General features: G+C 46.7%; 1 protein-coding gene across 1 annotated transcript; it reads right to left on the bottom strand.

Annotated features, from left to right (window-relative positions):
• Positions 1 to 725: 725 nt before the first annotated feature.
• Positions 726 to 15,799, bottom strand: LOC143935150 (retinol dehydrogenase 10-like). Its single transcript, XM_077458804.1, has 5 exons — positions 15,316 to 15,799; positions 12,766 to 12,864; positions 11,240 to 11,385; positions 4,960 to 5,091; positions 726 to 972 (listed from the first exon to the last, which is right to left on the bottom strand). Exons 1-5 carry the CDS (start codon positions 15,766 to 15,768, stop codon positions 906 to 908), a joined length of 897 nt encoding a protein of 298 aa, XP_077314930.1. The 5' UTR covers positions 15,769 to 15,799; the 3' UTR covers positions 726 to 905.
• Between the last annotated feature and the right edge of the window lie 5,683 nt (positions 15,800 to 21,482).

Here is a 21,482-nt window from a genome sequence, read left to right on the forward strand (position 1 = left end):
ACACACACACGATGTTCACCTCTGTTGTGGGACGGACACACACACACGATGTTCACCTCTGTTGTGGGACGGACACACACACACGATGTTCACCTCTGTTGTGGGACGGACACACACACACACACGATGTTCACCTCTGTTGTGGGACGGGGACACACACACACACGATGTTCACCTCTGTTGTGGGACGGGGACACACACACACACGATGTTCACCTCTGTTGTGGGACGGGGACACACACACACACGATGTTCACCTCTGTTGTGGGACGGGGACACACACACACACGATGTTCACCTCTGTTGTGGGACGGGGACACACACACACACACACGATGTTCACCTCTGTTGTGGGACGGGGACACACACACACACACACGATGTTCACCTCTGTTGTGGGACGGGGACACACACACACGATGTTCACCTCTGTTGTGGGACAGATCTATGCACATGACATGTTCACCTCTGCTCTGGGACATCTCCATGCATTTGACATGTTCACCTCTGCTCTGGGACGGGTTCACAAACCTGAAATGTTCGCCTCCTGTTCTGGGACAGATCAATGCACACGAGATGTTCACCTCTGTTGTGGGACAGATCCACAAACATGCCATGTTCACCTCTGGGACAGATCCACATACACGACATGTTCACCTCTGCTCTGGGACTGATCCACACGCATGACATGTTCACCTCTGCTCTGGGACAGATCCACACATATATTCGCCTACATCTTTTATTATATGTTCACGGTACAGAAAAGGGCAGATAATCAGCTTTTTTAGTGTCTACAAAACAGAAAATAAGATGTGTTTGTGGATACCGCAATAGAGGGTGAAATTCATATTTTGAGTAATGGGGTGAGCTTGGGTGGAAACATCTGGAAAATGGTATTGATTGAGTCATTTTGTCCTTTTTTCTCCTTCTAGAAACTTGTAGCAGAGGAGCTGCACCTCCCAGGGCACAACACTGGGGAGAGAAAACACAGATCATAGATATTCCTACATCATGTCTTTTCACACTGCACCCACATTATGTCTGCATGTCCTGCGCTTTGCTGCCATAGAGAACTGGTCACCTCTACCCTGACGGTGCTCACTAGGCATCATATGATCATTTTGCTAGTCTGTGGGATCTCAGTCTCACCTTAGAGAGAACAGTGAGGTTAATTTACGAAAACTGGAGAGTGCAAAATCTGGTGCAGCTGTGCATGGTAGCCAATCAGCTTGTTCAGTTCATCTTTGACAATAAAACCTGGAAGCTGATTGGTGCAGCTCTGCAGAGAAACCAGACTTAGCACACTACAGCTTTAGTAAATCTCCCCCAGTGTGTAGAGTGGGGTACCGTACTTGCCACCAAGGTTCTGCACCCCACCCTGGCACAGAGGGCTATATGCAAATTAAACCACTTCCCTCCTGCACTCTAGATCTCCATAGTGACAATGGTGAACCTAATCTTCAGCAACTTGATACTAGGCAAGACCTTGCAGCCCCCTAGGAACTGGAAGGAGTCCAATAGAAACACTAGAACAAAGAACAACAAGAACAGAGGATGTGCCAGCCTTGTGCATTACCTTTTATAAAACCCTTTATTGAAGAAATAAAACCGTTGTATGCTCGCAAACTGCATATAGTATAAAAGCGAAGTAAAGGATTTTTTCCCCCCTATTAATACTTACCTAGATGTATGTAGCATGGGTTTGATGCTGCATCTGTCCCCTGGCGCCTATGCACTGAGAGCCGAGCGATCGGTTTTCACAGCTTCATGAGCAGAGAGCTACAGATGGTCAGCCACAGCTCTCTGCTCCTTTTCCTCCTCACTCATTGGAGCGATGAGCTGTAGAGGGGGCGGAACAACCATCTCAACAGCTCACTAAGGCTGAGCCGGGTGTCAGTCCAGGCACCTGGTGGATCCAGACTCCGTGATCGGGCTGATGCGATGCCTGGATTGACAGTTGGTGACATCAGCAGAGTGAAAACGAATTGCACTCCTGTGATCCATAGAAGTACAGCCAAACAAACTTTGGCTGGACTTCTTTTAAAGTGGTTGTAAAACCTTACAGACCACTTACCTACAGGTAAGCCTATAATAAGGCTTACCTGTAGGTACTGGAAATATCTCCTGAACCTGCATGGTTTAGGAGATATTTACTATATATACTTGCGCTGACGTTATCTGCGCATGCACACTAGATCTTGCACGGAAGTGACGTCACACGACTCCGGCCAGTCACAGAGCTGGAGTCCGCGACCCTGAAAGGAAGAGGGGTGAAGATGGATGCTTCCACCAGAGGGGACATTGTGGACTTTGTTTGCAGGCAAGTGGCACATAATGGGCTAGTATGCGATGCATACTTGCCTATTATGCTTTTACTTTGCAGGGGAATAAAGAGGAAGTAAAACCCATCAGGGTTTACTTCCTCTTCAAGCGTGTTTTGAAGGTATGTCCCCTGTTCCTCAGAGCCAAAACATTCTGGCTCTGAGGAAGAAAGGACCCACCTTCGAAACATGTTAGCCATCTTAAAACATCTTCCCTATGTTGGGAGTGGAGCACTGAATTTTTATGCTCTTAATACTATACACAATAAGCAAGGCTGGTGCACCCTCTGTTCTTGTACAGAGACCCGCATACCAGAGAACAGAGTGGAATCATGGGTTGCTTTAAAGCGGAAGTCCACCCTAAAGTGGACCTCCGCTCATCGGAACCCTCCCCCCCTCCGGCGCCACAATTGGCACCTTTCAGGGGGGAGGGGGGGTGCAGATACCTGTACAGTACAGGTATTCTGCACCCACTTCCGGGATAGCTCTCTGCGGAAAGGGGTGTAGATTACGCCCCTTTCCGCAAGTGCCCCGCTGCCTGCTGGGAAACACACAGATCCCAGAGGCAGCGGGGACCGTCCTTATTGCGCGATTCGCGCATGCGCAGTAGGGAACCGGGAAATTAAGCCGAAAGGCTCCATTTCCTGATTCCCATACCCAAGATGGCGGCGGCAGCACCCGAGAGACGATCGAGAGATCGGCTTTGGGTGCCGACATCGCGGGTGCGCTGGACAGGTAAGTGTCACTATTTTAAAAGTCAGCAGCTGCAGTATTTGTAGCTGCTGGCTTTTTTAAAAAAACGCGGAGTCCCGGCGGACTCCCGCTTTAAAAAAAAAAAAAAAAACTCACACTAGGCCATTTTGGAGCATTGCATTCTGTTGTCCCCATGATACCTTCTCGCTGATGTAAGACCTACAACGATTGCTGTATGTATATAAGGATGTAAAGGGGGAGAGGGGGTAGTATATTACACTGGGAATGATAAAGGGATGATTGTAAAAGCAGAACCTTCCGCTTAGTGCTCAGAAAAATTGCAACTGCTCCAATTTGTAACTTGATGTTAAACCCCTCTCACACTGGGGAGGTGTCAGCAGTAAAACGCTGCTATTTTTAGCGGTGCTTTACCACCAATTTTGCAGCGCTATTTGGCCTACCGTCCCCCCCCCCCCCCCGCGCTAGTGGCCGAGAAAGGGTTAAAACCACCGCAAAGCTATGCAAACTATTCCGGTGGTATAGCCGCGCTGCCCCATTTATTTCAGTGGGCAGAAGCCGCTCCAAAGATGCTGCTAGCAGGACTTTTTTTTTACCATCCTGCCAGCGCACCGCTCTGGTGTGAAAGCCCTCGGGGGCTTTCACATTGGAGACACAGCAGCGGCTATTTCAGTGCCCTCCGGTGTGAAAGGGGTCTTAGAGTAAGGTGCACATGGAAGGGCTTTGCACAAGACAAAAAAACATTTTTTCCCAGCATACTGGGTTAAGTTTAGGGGTTAGATGGTTAGGGTTTCCCCTTGAAGAACAAGGTTAGGACTCAGGGACTGGAATAGGGATCTCCTCCAAAGGTCAGCAGGTGTGTCCACAGAGGTCAAGAGGCGTGGCTGACCCACACCCACCAAAGTGTTCCGCCTACCCCAACTAAGTCGGGGGGAAAGGGCTTTGACTAAAAAAGTTGTCATACAGTGGTCACCTGATTCGGTCTCCTCTACAAACCTGCTGTTTTTCTGATATAAAAAAGATTTGATATCATGACTTAAAGACCCCTTTCACACCACACCGCCCATTGCGTCGGCGGTAAAACGCCGCTATTTTTAGCTGCGTTTTACCGCCGGATTTGCTATTTCGGCATATTGCCGACGGTTTTAACCCTTTCGCGCCCGCTAGCGGGGGTAAAAGCGCCCCGCTAGCGGCCGCGAAAGGGTTGAAACCGCCGGCAATACGCCGCAATAGCGGCGTTTTTCCGGCGGTATTACAGCGCTGCCCCATTGATTTCAATGGGGAGCAGCGGTGGAGGAGCGGTAAACACACCGCTCCTTCACCGCTCCAACGAAGCTGCTGGCAGGACTTTTTTCTGACGTCCTGCCAGCGCACCGCTGTAGTGTGAAAGCCCTCGGGGCTTTCACACTACACATAATGGTGCAGCTTCTTTAGGGCGGATTGCAGGCGCTATTTCTAACGCTATAGCGCCTGCAAAACGCCCTGGTGTGAAAGTTTAGTGCTTGGCCCATGCTGTGATATGAAAGGCTGCTTACAGAAAAGGTAGCTATACAAAGACCTTATGCAAATAGAAATGTAAAATATAAATGTAATTATAATCATCTGCAGCATCACACCAACAGAGTGCTAAAATATATATATATATATATATATATATATATATATATATATATATATATATATATATATATATATATATGTTGCAGATGATTATATTGATATTCATGACTGATCATGCTGATGACAGATTAGCTGCTTCACTGCCACAACAAATCAATAAAAATCCTATGAAAGTTTTCGGCAATGTGCAAATCCTACATCACACTAATTGGCCGTTTGTGTTCCTGGACCCCAGAGCTTACAATTCAGAGCAACAAAGCGACATTGACGCTCATCTCCCAATATAGAGGGGTTTATGTCTACTCACTGTTTGAGAAGAGCAGCAAAATAGAGAATTCTGGGAGTGCAGACCATGTCCTGTTCACTAAGAATCCCTCCGACAGCCTTCCTGATATCTCTCTCCTGAGATGCCGATGAAAAATAAGCTTCTAATTCCGGTCTAATGAAAAAAAAAAAAAAAACAAGGCAGAGACACACTTGTCACATTTACTTCCATATTTATATAGCGCTGACATATTCCATAGTGCTGTACAGAGATTAGTGAGCCAGTCAGTGGGGTAACTAGAACCTTCAGGGCCCCGATGCAAGAAACAATGAAGGGCCCCCCTGAACCCCAGCCTTCCCTCCAAGTCCGGTGGTGGAACTCCAGGGCGTGGTCACAGGTATGACTTTTGTGAGCCCTGTAGTTCCACCACTGGTATCAGTGTTTTTTTTTTTTTTGTTTTTTTTTTTTTTAGGTGCCCCATTGGGGGACTGTCCCTAGGCAGGATGGAGTCCCCGTCCCCAGAAGAGATTAGGTCCTTTTCTCCAGGGCAGATAAAGTTACTGCCCCCAGGTGAGAAGGGGTCACTGTCCCCAGGGGAGGTGGGGGTCCCTGTCCCCACAGGAGAAGTTGTCCCTGTCCCCAGGGGGAGATGGAGGGGGTAAGTAATGGTGTGTGGGGGATGGGGTCCTCTCACTCACCATGACCAAGCTGTAGGCCGTGCACTCATCCATGTTGGCCTGGGCTCCATCCAGTGTGCTGAATATCAGAATATCTCCCAGAAAGACCTTTCAACATCTGTGTATGACGGGGGAGGAGGGGGGCTGTCAGAAAAGCCTATAGTGTCCTCCGGGGAGCTCTCATAGGGCTGCACTGCAGCTATGTGCTTAAGGTTTGTTTACCCGGGAGAAGTGTGCAGTGTGGGCCGGACTCAGGGGGGGGGCTGGGGAGAACAGACATCGGACTGAGCGGCAATGCATGGAGCAGGAGAGGGGTACTCTGAGGAGCCAGCCGAGGACACGGGTCATGCAGGGAATGCAAAACTAAATAGCAGCCAGTGCAATTTTCGAGCATGGAGCTCTGCTAGTCACCCTCCACCTCCAGCCACCCGTGTGCATGGTGCACTGGTACCCCTAGCTGCCTATGCTGCTGCCGGCCATATGTAGAGGGGGCTGCATGGGCCCCCTGCATCAGGACCCGGTTGCAGTCACGACTGCTGCACCCCCTATAGTTACGCCCCTGGAGCCAGTCATATCAGTCTTTGTAGTAGAGGAGCTAATATACTGTCCACCCACAGTCACAAACTATTAATATTATTAAGATACATTTATATATCTCTGTCATATTCCACAGCGATGTACGGCAAACACAGCCATTCAAACCAGTCTCTGCACCTGAGGAGCTTACACTCTTAATGTCTCATCACTAATATTATTTATAGCTTAATATTTTATATATAGCTTTGACATAGTCCACAGTGTTCTGCAAAGAATACTGAGCCAATGGTGTTAATTTTGTCGACTAAAACATTTTAGTCGACTAAATGAATACTATTTTATTCGACTAAAATATGACTAAAACTAAAACAATTTTTCTTGTATAAAAAAATAAAACAATTGAGATGACTAAAATACGACTAAAACTAAAATGGCATTTTAGTCCAAAGACTAAAATGGGACTAAAACTAAAATGGCATTTTAGTCAAAATTATAACCCCACTAAGGTTTATTGTTGCCCTCTTTGTCCCATTGGGGATATTTCTCTTCGCTTCCTGTCCCTTAGATGAAGCAGGAAGTGAGGGCAAATCCTTGCAAATTTAGGGAATCGCTTGGAGGTCACCAGGACTAGTGTCCCCATTGGAAGATTTCCCCTCTATTACAACCCAAACCCAAGTTTGGGACTTTCACATTTAATGAAAATGGTAAACAGGACAAATTATCAGGGTGATTCTCCTTAAAGTTAAAGAGGAAGTAAACCCTTACAAACCACTTTGACCTACAGGTAAGCCTAGATTAAGGCTTACCTGTAGGTCCAAGAAATATCTCCTAAACCTATATGGGTTAGGAGATATTTGCCCGAAAACGGGCACCGCTGTCTACGGCGCATGCGCCGTAGACAGCGGCGCGCAGGCGCACTAAACGCGGCAGTTCCAAGAATGGAGCTGCCGCATTTGTCGACTCCCTGCGCATGCGCGGGAGTGACGTCATCGCGGCTTTGCCGAATGACAGCGGCGGAGCTGCGAGACGCCACTCCCGTGCGCATGCGCGGGAGTGACGTCATCGCGGCTTCGCCGCTGTCATTTGGCGGAGCTGCGAGACGCCACAAGCAAGATGGATGCGGCGGACTACAGGGGACAGCGGCGACTTCACTGGCTCCTGTGTCAGGTAAGTGACACATAATGGGCTACTATGCGATGCATAGTAGTCCATTATGCTTTACCTTTGCAGGGAAAAAAAGAGGAAGTAAACTCATCAGGGTTTACTTCCTCTTTAAAGGGGTGTTCCGGCCAATATTTTTTTTTTTTTTTTTAAAGTCAGCAGCTACAAACACGATAGCTGCTGACTTTTAATAAGGACACTTACCTGTCCAGCGATCCCGCGATGTCGGCTGCCCCGAGGCCGATCCGTCCATCGGATCGGCTGCTGGCGCCTCCATCCTAACCAAGGAAAACAGGCAGTGGAGCCTTGCGGCTTCACTGCCCATTTCCTACTGCACATGCGCGAGTCAGCCGGCGCTTTGTGAATGGCCCCGTTGTTTTCTGGGATACACACCTGTCCCAGAAGGCAACGGGGCCGCTCACCGAAGAGGAGGAAGCACCGCAGAATAGGAAGAGGCAGATTAAGTTAGATTAGCGTTTCAGGTAAGTGAAAAAAAAAAATTTGTTATTTTATTAATGCATTTTTTTTTTTTTTTGGGTGGCCCTCCACTTTAAGCTGGTCATGCACTAGTAGATTTCTGAATGAAAGTTCACAGGACAATTCATACAAAAATTCTCAGTACATTCGAAGACTTGGCGATAGTAATTCGAAAGTACGTTAAAATCATGTTTGCTTTTAACTAGGGCTGTTACTGATTAAAATTTTCGTGTTCGATTAATCTTTTTTTTTTAATCGATTAATTTCGATTAATTATAACGCACATACAGATCCAACTACTTTTATCTGATCTCCTTGCATTGCAACTCTGCATTAGTCAGTGGTAAATGTGGTATACACTATATACAATCACCCGACACTAGTTAGTTTCCACAATCCATGACTTAACTTCACAGTTCACACAAATACGTTTTAAATTCAAACTGTAGCACTGATGCAAGTAATTTTTTATTTTTTTTTGTACTCAAGTCATTTTTTTCCCACAGTAGCTTGACAATCCCTCCAACTCCGGTCTAACTAATCACTCTCACCTTATGGCATGGACCCCCGTGCAAACAGGTGGTCATGCAAGTGGGTATCAAAAGGGTTAACACGGACCATAAACTCTCACATATCCTAAGGCCGCGTACACACGGGCGGACTGTTCGCCCAACTTAGTTTGTCAAACAATCCGACAAACAGTCCGCTCAAAATTTGCATGAGCGGACTTGACCACACACGATGAACGAACAGTCCGCTGAAAGCGTGCGCGATGACGTGAACGGCACGTACGACGGGACTCGAAAAACTACGTCCTATACACTGCAATGCAACCTTCGGCGTGTAAATCCTTTCTGAGCATGCGCGGAACTTAGTTTGACGAACAAGCCTACACACGAGCGGACTGTCCGCTCAAACCAAGTTTCAGCGGACTGTCTTACGGGAATTCCGAAAAACTTTGTTCGTCAGACTGTCCGCTGAAACTGTCCGCTGAAACTGTCCGCTGAAACTGTCCGCTGAAGCCCACACACGAGCGGACTGTCCGCTGAAACACTGTTCAGCGGACAAAGTTGGGCGAACAGTCCGCCCGTGTGTACGCGGCCTTAGATCTCAGCAAGGACGCCGGGTCATGTGTAGAAAGAAAAATCCTCACCGCTTAAGTATAATATTTAATTTTTGTGTTCAAACACAAACTACTCACGTAAAGATGATAAAAACACAGCATGTAAAGCCGACAATCATGTAAGTTCCATAGGGCAGCAGTGGGTGACGCCATGCGTAGCTCCTCCCCCATATGCGTTACATTCAATCAGAACTTCAACGTCACCGGACTCCTCCCCCCTTCCCTTCGTTAGTAGACGGACGCACTTGGGGAAGGGGGGAGGAATCCGGTGACGATGTCCGTGACGTCACCGGATCTCCGACGGAACTCCCTGAAGACCCGGAAAATTAAAGATTAATCAAGGAATTAATCTTTAATTTCCACAGCCCTACTTTTAACGTTTGTATCGAATGGACTTTACCAAATGAAAATCACACACACTGTTAGAAATTCATCCATTCGAGAAAAAACTTCTGTCCCGAGCCTATGAATTTTCTTGTCATTGCGGTAAAAACGAAATGCGGATTTGACCCTATGAATGATCGGAGAATTGAATGAAATGAATGAATTTAAATTATTTAAAAAATGTTTAGAACAAACTGTTACTAGTGCACGGCCAACTTTAGTCTCCTCGTACTTCTTAGAATAGCAAAAAAATTCCGACAGACTCCCCCCTTCCCCGCAATATCAACTATCGGCAACTAAGTCTGACTTATGAATCAGGATGAAGTCCGGTCAGTCGACTCAATTGTTGAGCAATTTTTTTTTTTTTTTTTAATTATTAATTAATTCATTCTTTTTTTTATATATATATATACTGTTGCTTTTCATTTTTTTTTATCATTTGTATTACTGTCACAAGAAATATAAAAATCCTTTTGACAGCAAAAGGCATGTAACAGGTACTCTTTATGGAGGGATCTAGGGTCAATAAGCCCCCAAATCCCTCCTCTGCTCTTAAAAGCATTCAAAACACTGAGATTGGTGTTTTTGAATGTTTTTAGGATTTTTTTGAAAACGGTGCTGCTGACACCTGGGTAAGTGATGTCACATTATCGCTTCCAGGTTACTATAGCGGAGACCCGATCAAAGCCGATTCTGGCTTTGTTTGGGGATCCGACGTGCCGGTGTCGTGTCAAATAGTGTCCCCCGGCGGATAGTGTCCATTGTGTACTCTCTCTCTCCCCCCCCCAGCAACTCTCTCCTCCCCAGCCTCCAGCATCTCTCTCTTCCCCCAGCAACTCTCTCTCCCCCACAGCCTCCAGCAACTCTCTCTCCCCACAGCCTCCAGCAACTCTCTCCCCCCAGCATCTCTCTCCCCCCCCCAGCCTTCAGCAACTCTCTCTCCCCCAGAGCCTTCAGAAACTTTCTCCCCCAGCCTCCAGCAACTCTCTCCTCCCCAGCCTCCAGGAACTCTCTCCCCCCAGCCTCCAGCAACTCTCTCTCCCCCTCGCCTTCAGTGTTTCTCTCTCTCTCCCCCCAGCCCCCAAAAACTCTCTCTCCCCCCAGCTTCCAGAAACTCTCTCCCCCCCCCAGCAACTCTCACTCCCTCCAGCTTCCAGAAACTCTCTCTCCCCCAGCCTCCAGAAACTCTCTCTCCCCCAGCCTCCAGAACCCCCACAGAAACTCTCTCCCCCCTCAGCCTCCAGTGTCTCTCTCTCCCCCCAGCCTCCAGCAACTCTCTCTGCCCTCAGCCTTCAGAAACTCTCTCTCCCCCCAGCCTCCAACCCCCCCCCCCAGCTTCCAGCGTCTCTCTCTCCCCCCAGCAACCCTCTCTCTCCCCAGCCTCCGGAAACTCTCTCTCCCCCAGAGCCTCCAGAAATTTTCTCTCCACAGCATCCAGCAACTCCCCCCCCCCACAGCCTCCAGAAACTCTCTCCCCCCCCCCCAGCTTCCAGCAACTCTCTCCCCGCCGGCCTCCAGCATCTCTCTCTTCCCCCAGCAACTCTCTTTCTATCACAGCTCCAGAAACTCTCTCTCCCCCACAGCCTCCAGAAACTCTCTCTCCCCCACAGCCTCCAGAAATTCTCTCTCCCCCACAGCCTCCAGAAACTCTCTCCCCACCCAGCCTCCAGCGTCTCTCTCTCCCCCAGCCTCCAGCAACTCTCTCCCCACCCAGCCTCCAGCATCTCTCTCTCCTACCCCCAGCCTCCAGCAACTCTCTCCCCGCCAGCCTCCAGCATCTCTCTCTTTCCAAAGCAACTCTCTCTCCCCCACAGCCTCCAGAAACTCTCTCTCCCCCAACAATCACACACACTCGACTGTTTCTGCGTAGAAAACCACTGGGGTGAAAAAAAATCAATCTTGATTTCCCATACATCATGGGGTCATCACTGACAAGCGAACCTGTCACCTGATCAGTGCCCACCTGATTGAGGGGATGTCCGCAGATGTGTGGGTGGGGAGATATCGGCAGATCAGGGTTGTCTTCACTCCATCAATGTTTTTGGATTTCAGAGCATGGCTAAGCGATTCATGGAGGCCGACTGCGGCAAACTGACTGGCGCAGAAATCCTGAAATGGAAACGGCATCATGGTCATGACAAACACTAATTACACACAGATAGGGTCACTGACTCCTCCCCGTCATTTACATATGGCCCCAGGAGTCACCATCTTCTCTCATTCATTTACATATCAGCCTTCAGAGTCTCCTCCCCTATATTTACATATAATATCAACAGTAAGAGTCTCCTCCCCTATACCAGGGATATGCAATTAGCGGACCTCCAGCTGTTGCAAAACTACAAGTCCCATCATGCTTCTGCCTCTGGGTGTCATGCTTGTGGTTGTCAGAGTCTTGCAATGCCTCATGGGATTTGTAGTTCTGCAACAGCTGGAGGTCCGCTAATTGCATATCCCTGCCCTATACTTGCATATAATACCAACAGTGAGAGTCTCCTCCCCTATATTTACATATAATATCAACAGTCAGAGTCTCTTCCCCTATACCAGGGATATGCAATTAGCGGACCTCCAGCTGTTGCAAAACTACAAGTCCCATCATGCTTCTGCCTCTAGCTGTCATGCTTGTGGTTGTCAGAGTCTTGCAATGCCTCATGGGATTTGTAGTTCTGCAACAGCTGGAGGTCCGCTAATTGCATATCCCTGCCCTATACTTGCATATAATACCAACAGTGAGAGTCTCCTCCCCTATATTTACATATAATATCAACAGTCAGAATCTCCTCCCCTCTATTTACATATAATATCAGCCATCAGAGTCTCCTCCCCTATAGTTACATATAATATCAACAGTCAGAATCTCCACCCCTATATTTACATATAATATCAACAGTCAGAGTCTCCTCCCCTATATTTACATATAATATCAACAGTCAGAGTCTCCTCCCCTATATTTACATATAATATCAACAGTCAGAGTCTCCTCCCCTATATTTACATATAATATAAGCCGTCAGAATCTCCTCCCCTATATTTACATATAATATCAGCCGTCAGAGTCTCCTCCCCTATATTTACATATAATATCAGCTGTCAGAATCTCCTCCCCTATATTTACATATAATATCAGCCGTCAGAGTCTCCTCCCCTATATTTTCATATAATATCAGCCGTCAGAATCTCCTCCCCTCTATTTACATATAATATCAGCAGTCAGAATCTCCTCCCCTCTATTTACATATAATATCAGCAGATAGCGTCCCCTTTCCCTTATTTCCATATTGCAGCAGAAGTCACCATCTCTTGCCCTTCATTTACATATAATACCAGCTAACATCTCCCTCCTCCCCCTTATTTACATATAATATCAGTATCTCCTCCCCCTCATTTACATACAGCAACGCCATCTTACTTTTCACACCACTACACCGTTGGCGCCCCCTGGTGATCTCTCATTGTGCAGTTAGCGGTAATAGAGGAGACACTGACCTCCTGGTATGGTGCTGCCACAAGTCCCAGGTGGCTGGACACGGTGACAACGTGCCCCTTCTTCTTCTCCATCATCCGGGGAAGGAAACATTTCACCATCTGCTGAGAAACCGCATCATTATATGTGGAGCCTAGAGAGCTTACACTCACACAGCCTGTATGTACAACAAGCTCCACCTGGTTCTGATATACACCCTCCTATGGGTAGGGATATATATATATATATATATATATGTGTGTGTGTGGGGGGGGGGGGTCAGGCAAAGCAGGATGGGTGCTAGAAAGACAGTTCTGACTGCGGGTTCTATGATGCTTCAGCTCAGGATTATCACAGACGTAACATGGCAGAGCAGTTGGGTGTAGCATGTTGCTAAATTAGCAGATGCAACAAGTATCAGCATATCAACAGGAGTCAGCAAGTGTCATCAGGTATCGACAATTGTCAGCATGAATCAGAAGGTGTCAGTGGGCATCATCAGGTGCCAATAGGTGTCAGCAGATGACAATGGAAGTCAGCAGGTGTCGTCAGACATCAACAGTTTTCAGCGGGAATCAGTAGCTGTCAGCAGACAACAACAAGCGTCAGCACATCAACAAGCATGAGTTGGAGTCAGTAGGTGCCAGCACATCAATAGGTGTCAGAGGACACCAACAATTGTCAGCGCGTCAACAGGTGTCAGTTGGAACCAGCAGGTGCCAGCATGTCAAGAGATGGTAATGGCAGCAGCAGGTGATATCTGGGATTGACAGTCGTCTGCATGTATTGGTAGCGTCATGAAATATCAACAGGTGTCAGCATTTTAACAGCTACCTGTAGGAGTCAGCAGACATCAACAGGAGTCAATGGCAATCAACAGATGTCAGCAGGAATCAACAGGTTGTGGGAGTCGGCGGGTGTCAGCAGACATCAACAGGTGCCTATGCATCAAGTGTCAGTTGGAGACAGAAAGTGCCAGCACATCAACAGGTGCCCGCAGGTCATATCAAAAGTCAACAGTTGTCAGCAGGAATCAGCAGGTCTCAGCAGACATCAACAGGTGTCGGTCAGAGCATCAACAGGTGTCTGTGGGAGTCAGTAGACATCAACAGGTGTCAGTTGGAGCCATCAGGTGCCAGCACATCCACAGGTGTCAGCAAGTGATATCAGCAGTCAACAGTTGTCAGCAGGAATCAGCAGGTGTGGGTAGACATCAGCAGACATCAACAGATGTCAATAGCTCAAGAGATGCCTGTGGGTGTCAACAGGCAGCAACAGGTGTCAGCAGTCACCAGCAGGTGTAAGCGTGTCAACAGATGTCTGTGGGAGTCAGCAGGTGTCAGCTAGAGTCAGCAGGTACCAACATGTCAACAGATGTCTGTGGGAGTCAGCAGGTACATTACCAGTGACCCCCCCCCCCCCCCATCCAAGTTTCACCATCTCACAGAGTGAATGTTTTCCAATAATTTACCCTCTACGTGGAAGTTTAGAATTACAAGCTGCCAATTCCAGATTCATTTTCCATTTTGAATTTGTTTGGCAGACAGAGTATACCCAATAGAAATGATGATATGCAAAGTGCAGTAACCCACACCAATCAGATGTCAATATGCTGATGCTGGATTAGTGAATGATAAAATCTCATTGGATGTTTTTTTGTCTTTTTGAATTTTCATGTTTCATGTTTCAATTTTTGTGTTTCTAGAGCGCCACCTACACACTGACTTCCCCTCCAGTGTTGCCAACCGTCAGTGTTTTTCCTGGCAACCAGTAAAAAAATGTCACTTTTCTGCAGTAAATGACAGTAAGAGGAAAAGGGTGCCAGTAAAAAAATATGGCTGTGACGCTTGGCTCGGAACTGGCATGTGCAGTTCGGGTCCGGAACTGGACAGGACCATCCAAGTGCCTGCTACAGTGTGTTCAGGTGGTACAGGTGGGGGGGGGCGGGTCTGGCGGAGATGGTGCCTGAGCATGTTGTGTGATGTCATGGTGCAAGGGAGCCGAGCGGAGCCGCCAGAGCCTCGTGTGCGGGTCTGTGGGACGGAAGCAAGGCAAGCCAGGAGCGGCACTGTCAGTTCTGTTTGGACTGGAGGGGACTATGAGGACCACCTGGCATGGAGAAAGACTGTCACTGTAACTCAGGATGGGACGTGTTAGTGATCTGTGCTGCTGCACCAGGGTCACTGTGAGAGTCCATTTCATGTGTGTGTGTCGCCCATTCTATTTTCCTGCCCCTGAGCCACTTACTATATTGAGAATAAAATAAGAAATATGCTTTTTGGCTTAATATCTACCTTAAATCACATTGCTAATTGCATATTGTACTTATTTGTAGCCTAAATACAGAAATTTGCACTCACAACTGTAATTTTGTAACTTTTGGAAATGCCAGTAAAAACTTGGCCGTGCCAGTAAATTTTGGGTGTTGTAACAGTAAATTTCAATCTGATAGGTTGGCAACACTGTTCCCCTCTGTGGTTGGCAGCATTGCAGGTGGACAGCGGCCCCTGATTGGTTACACAACAATGTACATACATATATGTCAGCATCCTGCTTTCTGAAGTGTTGCCTACCCAGAAATGAGCGTGGCAGTTCCTCCTCATCCTCCTCTCAATAACGTCATCCTCACATTGGAAGAATCGCTCCCCGGGCACAATGCTGCCATTGTTAACTAAGATGGCGACGTCTCCCACCTCTCGCTGCACTCTGCGGGCTGTGGCGTAGACTTCATTCTTCTGGCTCATGTCACAGGTGTAGGGGTAAGCGCGGACCCCCAGACCCTTCACCAGGCGCACCGTTTCCTCCATCCCTTCTCTGTCCTCATCCCAAAGTACAAGTGCAAGTACCCCTTTCCTGGCAAATTCCAGGGCAAAACGTCTTCCAACATTACCGGCGGCTCCGGTCACCAGGCAGATGGCACCTGACACGTCTTTTTGTTTGGGTTTGACCACCCATCGCATTGCCGATGGAACGATACAGCCACATACTTCCCAGAACATCAGAAGAAAATCGCGAAGGACCTCCATGGCACAGCCTGTCTGTTCTGCTTTCAGGACCGGCGTAGCCCCGAGTATATGATAGGATTAAAGGATCATAGCCAATCCCTAACAATAGCACCTTTCAGGAAAATTCCTGACCATATAATGTGGATTTATAGATCGCGGATTTTAACAGACCCAAAACCAGGAAGAAATTCCAAGCAGACAGGACTGATGATTAATATCCAACAGAAGACAACCATTGTGCCTCATCTGATCAATTTATTGATCCACAGCGACTGTCCACGTCTGCCATGGCCTATCTGGTCACGCGGCCATCAGTGCCACGACCATCTGGTCACCTGACCACAAGGGAAAAATGTCGGCAAGTCTTCCCTCAAAGCACTGGGCCAATCATTTCCAAGGACGCCACGCCATGCTACTGAGTTTGCTGGTACACCTTCACAGCAGCTCTCTTTTTAATTATCTTCTCACATTTTCAGACCAGATCAGACCATTTTCAACATCCAGATAATGAGAACAGAACATTTCTAGATATTGAACCAAAAAAAAAAAAATATTGAAAATAAATAAATAATCAAAGCTTGTCCCTGAAAGACCGAAAGGGAACCTGGGTGCTTGCAGTGCCTGAAATACGAAGTAAGGTTGCATGGGTAGTTGGAGTGTCCCTGGAAGTCAGGTGACCTGAGTGGTTGGAGTGTCCCTGAAAGTAAAATGACCTGGGTGGTTGAAGTGTCCCTGGCAGTTAGGGGACATGGGGTGTTGGACTGTCCTGGGAAGTCAAGTTTCTCAGGTGGTTGAAGTATCCCTAACAGTTAGGGGACATGGGTGGTTGGGGTGTCCCTGGAAGCCAAGTGACCTGAATGGTTGGAGTGTGCCTGGAAGTTGAGTGACCCAGGTGGTTGAAGTATACCTAGCAGTTAGGGGACATTAATGGTTCTATTGTCTCTGGAAGTATGGTAACTTGGGTGGTTGGGGTGCCCCTGAAATCAGATGACCTGGGTAGTTGAAGTCTCCCTGAAAGTCAGGTGACCTGGATGGTTCAAGTATCCTTATCAGTTAGGGGACATACGTGGTTGGAGTGTCCCTGGAAGCCAAGTGACCTGAGTGTTTGGAGTGTCCCTGGAAGTCAGGTGACCCGAGTGGTTGGACTGTCCCTGGAAGTCTGGTGACCTGAGTGGTTAGAGTGTCCTTGGAAGTAAAGTAACCCAGGTGGTTGAAGTTAGGGGACATGAATGGTTGGAATGTCTCTGGAAGTCAGGTGACTTGGGTGGTTGGCGTGCCCCTGAGATCAGATAACCAGGGTAATTGTAATTTCCCTGGAATTCAGATGCTTCAGAAAATAGGTTCATGGCGCAAGAACCCTGAAGTATAATTAAATGATTTCCATTGTTGTTGTCATCCAAAAGTATGATGGTAGAATTAAGGATCTGAATTTTGGGCCGGGGGAGCTTCTCCACACTGAACGATATTCCACAATCACCTGTGGTTGAGATGCAGATGAGTGAATCTAGAATTAAGGAGCTACATCATTATATTTGAGTCCAGATATAAATGTATTTCAAAATCCAGTGCACACATAAAAGTAACCTAAAATTCTAAAATCAAAAACTAGTTTGGGCATCATTAAAATAAAAATAATAAATAAAGTTGCAAGGTGAAGAAAACTGGATGGATGCTCATGATAATATTAATAACAATAATAATAAGGAGAAGACGACGACGAAGAAGAAGAGAAAGAAGAAGAATACTAAATTGATGAAAATAAAAATATGGAACATTGGGTTATACTGCCAGGATGAATTTTTGAGAGAGAGAGAGAGAGAGAGAGAGAGAGAGAGAGGTGGAGACCAGTGTCCCTTGATGAAACCCAACAAAAGGACTTTATGGTGAATACAAAAGTCCTACTTTTTTAACTGTTCATTGTAGAATTAGTAGAATCAAGAACATTGGGACAACCTATAAGCAGTCCATATGTGGGAAGGGCAACCCAGAAACACAACGCCCAGGGGCAAAAGAAGGACAGTGAAAAGAGTTACAATATATCCATAGTTTGTATCTTCAGATACAACACTCAACTAGTAAAACTCAGAGATTGTGTGGAAGACCAGGCGGTGGTCTTGCAAATCTGGGAAACAGAAGCTTGATGCTGAAAAGCCCAGGAAGCACTCTTCAATCTTGTGGAGTACACCTGAAAAGCTGAAAATGTATTCTTAAACTGATAAGCTTTAAAAATTACATGTTCGAGTCACTGAAACATGGTGGAACAATAGGCAGTCTGTCCTTTAGAGGGACCTTCAGGAATGACAAACAAGAAGTCAGTCTGTCTGAAGGAAGATGCAGCTGAGAGGTAAACACAACCGCTGGCGGGATATCCCCTTAGCCCTTGTACACGCGGTCGGACATTCCGACAACAAAATCCGTCGGATTTTGTCCGACGGATTTTGTCCGAAACCGGTGTTGCATAGACACGGTCGGACAAAGTTGTCGGGAACATCCGACCGTACGTAACGTGATAACGTGATTTCGTTACGACGGGACTACGTTCAGGCTAATAGCCAATAGCTTTGGTCTAGGAATTTGAGACTAGGAATTTGATCTGAGCGTGCGTGGCACTTTGTCCGATCGGAATTCTCTACACACAATCGGACAAAGTCCGATCGGATCATGTTGTCGGAAAGTTTTATAGCCAAGCTCTAAAACTTTGTCCGTCAGATATTCCGATGGAAACAGTCCGATGGAGCCCACACACAGTCGGATTATCCGACAACACGGTCCGATCAGACATTTTCCGTCGGAATGTCCGACCGTGTGTACAAGGGCTTAGGATGAACCAGAGCAGGACAGGGAGATGGAAGAATAATGTCTTGGTTAAGGTGAAAAGCAGAGTCTACCCTAGGGAAAAATGAGGCTCTGGATTTTAAGCCCCATACACAGAATATCATACAAAAAATACCTCTTTCAACGCGACTGTACGATAATCTGATAGTTAGTACACAGCTTTCATCAGAAATTTTACGACGGGACAAACACGATCGTTTTTCTGGTGCAATACCATATGGTACAATTTTCGTTTAATCAGTACAATTTTCGTCCAAAAGTACAATATAAATACATTACTTCTGAATTCTTATTCTGTCATACGAGAATTTTTGTACTTTAGTAACCTATTCGTTTTCGATATGGAGACAAGCATGCAAAAAAAAAAACCCCAAAAAAACAAAGAAAAACGAAGATCATTCATCCAATAATCTCATAGCTTGTACTAGGCTTTAGAATAGTTTTACCACTATGAAGCATAGGATAAGATAGATCCTCCAACTTGGACACTCACCTAGCAGAGGAAAGCTACCATATAAGTTATATAGTAGAATAAAGGTTATCTCTGATGGGTTCAAAATGCAGTCTTTGAGCGAGGGAAACCAGGCTGAGATGCCACAAGATCAATGGAGGATGTACAGGTGGAACTATATGAGCAAGACCTTGCACAAGGGAATGAGAAGCAATCGGTCTTTGAAATAAGATCATGTGATATTTGCCGTTGATGGTATTCAAGGCCAGACGCTAATCCAGCCCTGATTGGACAAAGCTCAGTATCTGTTCCTCAGAGTATTTGTGTGTGTGTAATTTTCTGTCCTTGTACCAGGCATAGTATGCTGTTCATGTGCGGTGATAGCCCTTGCATGATGTGGACTTCATAGTTTTCAGGAGTGTAGGAATGGCCGAATCAGAAAGACCCCTATCTCTAAGAAACTGGGCTTCAACAGCCATGCCAACAAAAACAGAGACCATGAAGCAGGGTGCTAAACCAGCCCTTGAGACAGAATATCGAGAAAGCCCCGGTTGTGTCTGCCATGGTCCAATTCTCCTGATCCAGATGAGAATCACAGGAAAGGCCTCTATCTCGATCCTGCAGAGCAGATGAGGAAGGAGAGCCAGAAGGGGAACGGTATACATCAAATGATACTGATCCCATGGAGTCACCACCAGAGCATCCACTGCTTCCACTTCCACTGGGTCCACTGGCTACCAGGAGACAAATCTGTGGCGTTTGTTGTTTAACCTGGAGGCTAGGAGATCCACATCCAACATCCCTCACCTGAGACACAGGTCCTTTAACACCTCTGGGTGAAGAGACCATTCTTCTGAGTCCAGGCACTGTCGGGTGAGGTAAACCACTTTCCAGTTGTCCACACCTTCAATGTGGATGGTAGACAAGGCTGGAATGTAAAGTTCTGCCCAAGACAGAATTTGTGCTCATTCTCTTTTTCCGCAGCCAGACTTCTCGTTTCTCCCTGATGTATGCCACTACTGTGGTTAAGTCTACTGTCCGACTAGCAAGATACTGAAGCTTGGCCCAGTGGGAGATTCCTCCATCCACACAGTTTAGCATACATGGAGAAATCTGTTGCCCTTTTTTCCATCTAACCATAGAAAATCAGCAGATAATCTATAGGTGTATGGCCAGCTTTAGTCCCTTCTCACTCATTTGTACAGTTATAGGCCCATTTTACACCAGCGGACTGATTGGTCAATTTTTTCAGGTGGACCCGATCGGACCACCCATTGTTGTCTATGGGACCAGGGATATCTGCTGACACCTGCCGAGCATCCGACCTAATGAAATCCACCAAACATATTTGCACGGCGATACATTTAACACCCATCCAGCGTATCGGATGATAATTGGATGGGAACAGACTGCATATCAATGTCCATCCAATTGTCATCTGATCCAATCTGCCGAAGGGATGGCAAACCGCCCCATAGTGGAAGGCGGTGTCAGGGCTGATTTAGCCTTTCCTTCTCTGGGCTTGCTGCTCAGCTGTCGGTTAATTGCCAGCTATCTTCTCTCCCCACAGTTATCAGCTGTTCCTGATGATGCTCGTCTGACCTGCCTACTTAAAGCCTTCCAGCTCACTTCACCTCTGCCTTCGTCTTGGTCACATCACTAGAAACCATCTCCTGCGATTTGTTTAAAGATTGGCTTGCTGACATCCCTTCTGGCACCTTATCCTGCTTGCTGTTGCTCTACTTGGATCCCTGACTTCTGGCCTGGCTGACTACCCGATCTGGTTACTGGGCTCTGGCTATGCTTGACTACGCTTTTTCTATTTACCTTTTTATTTTTATTAATAAACAAGTGTGATTTAATTGTACTTCTGTCTCAGTCTGATTCATGGTTTCTGACAGGCGGGCTGTGTCTGCATAGCGGAGCGGACGCGGACCTGTCACCCGCCTGCTCAGTGGACAGATCGCCCCGCTGAGCAGGAGGATTCTGCTTGGACGGAACTGAAAGGGGCCTTACTGTCTAATAATAGAAATATATTTCAAGTTCTCAAATATATCTCACGCTCCCCAATTGCATTCTATTGACAAGACAAAAATGGTATGACCATGCCCCATATGAAACTGATACCTACTATCTGTATCACTATATACTGGCTTTTCCATTGGAAATCCACCTCAGTGCCTATAGATCAATTGAAAACCAGAATAAACACTATCAATCTTATGTAGAAGATATTCCATACATCATAATACTATGCAATTTTATAAAAAAAATAAAAATAAAATGTAATCCTTGGTTTATTCACGGTGAAGTTTTATTCAATTTGATTGCCCACTAAGCTGTTCACAGATTATTCCTCCGTAATTTCATATATAGACTGTAATGGAAATTTGTAGGTTCTGTATATAATTGTATTCTATTTTATATGTATTGCACAATGCCCTCACTG

This window comes from Lithobates pipiens, unplaced genomic scaffold (assembly GCF_037356315.1).
Source record: "Lithobates pipiens isolate NorthernLeopardFrog02 unplaced genomic scaffold, aLitPip1_a1.2 Scaffold_28, whole genome shotgun sequence".
NCBI lineage: Eukaryota > Metazoa > Chordata > Amphibia > Anura > Ranidae > Lithobates > Lithobates pipiens.

Coding starts and splice junctions, on each gene's coding strand:
- LOC143935150 (XM_077458804.1), bottom strand. CDS start 15,768: ATGGAGGTCCTTCGCGATTTTCTTCTGATGTTCTGGGAAGTATGTGGC. Junction 11,386..12,765: donor TGGCAGCACCATACCAGGAG/GTCAGTGTCTCC, acceptor TTTCCATTTCAG/GATTTCTGCGCCAGTCAGTT. Junction 5,092..11,239: donor GCGGACATCCCCTCAATCAG/GTGGGCACTGAT, acceptor TTTTTTCATTAG/ACCGGAATTAGAAGCTTATT.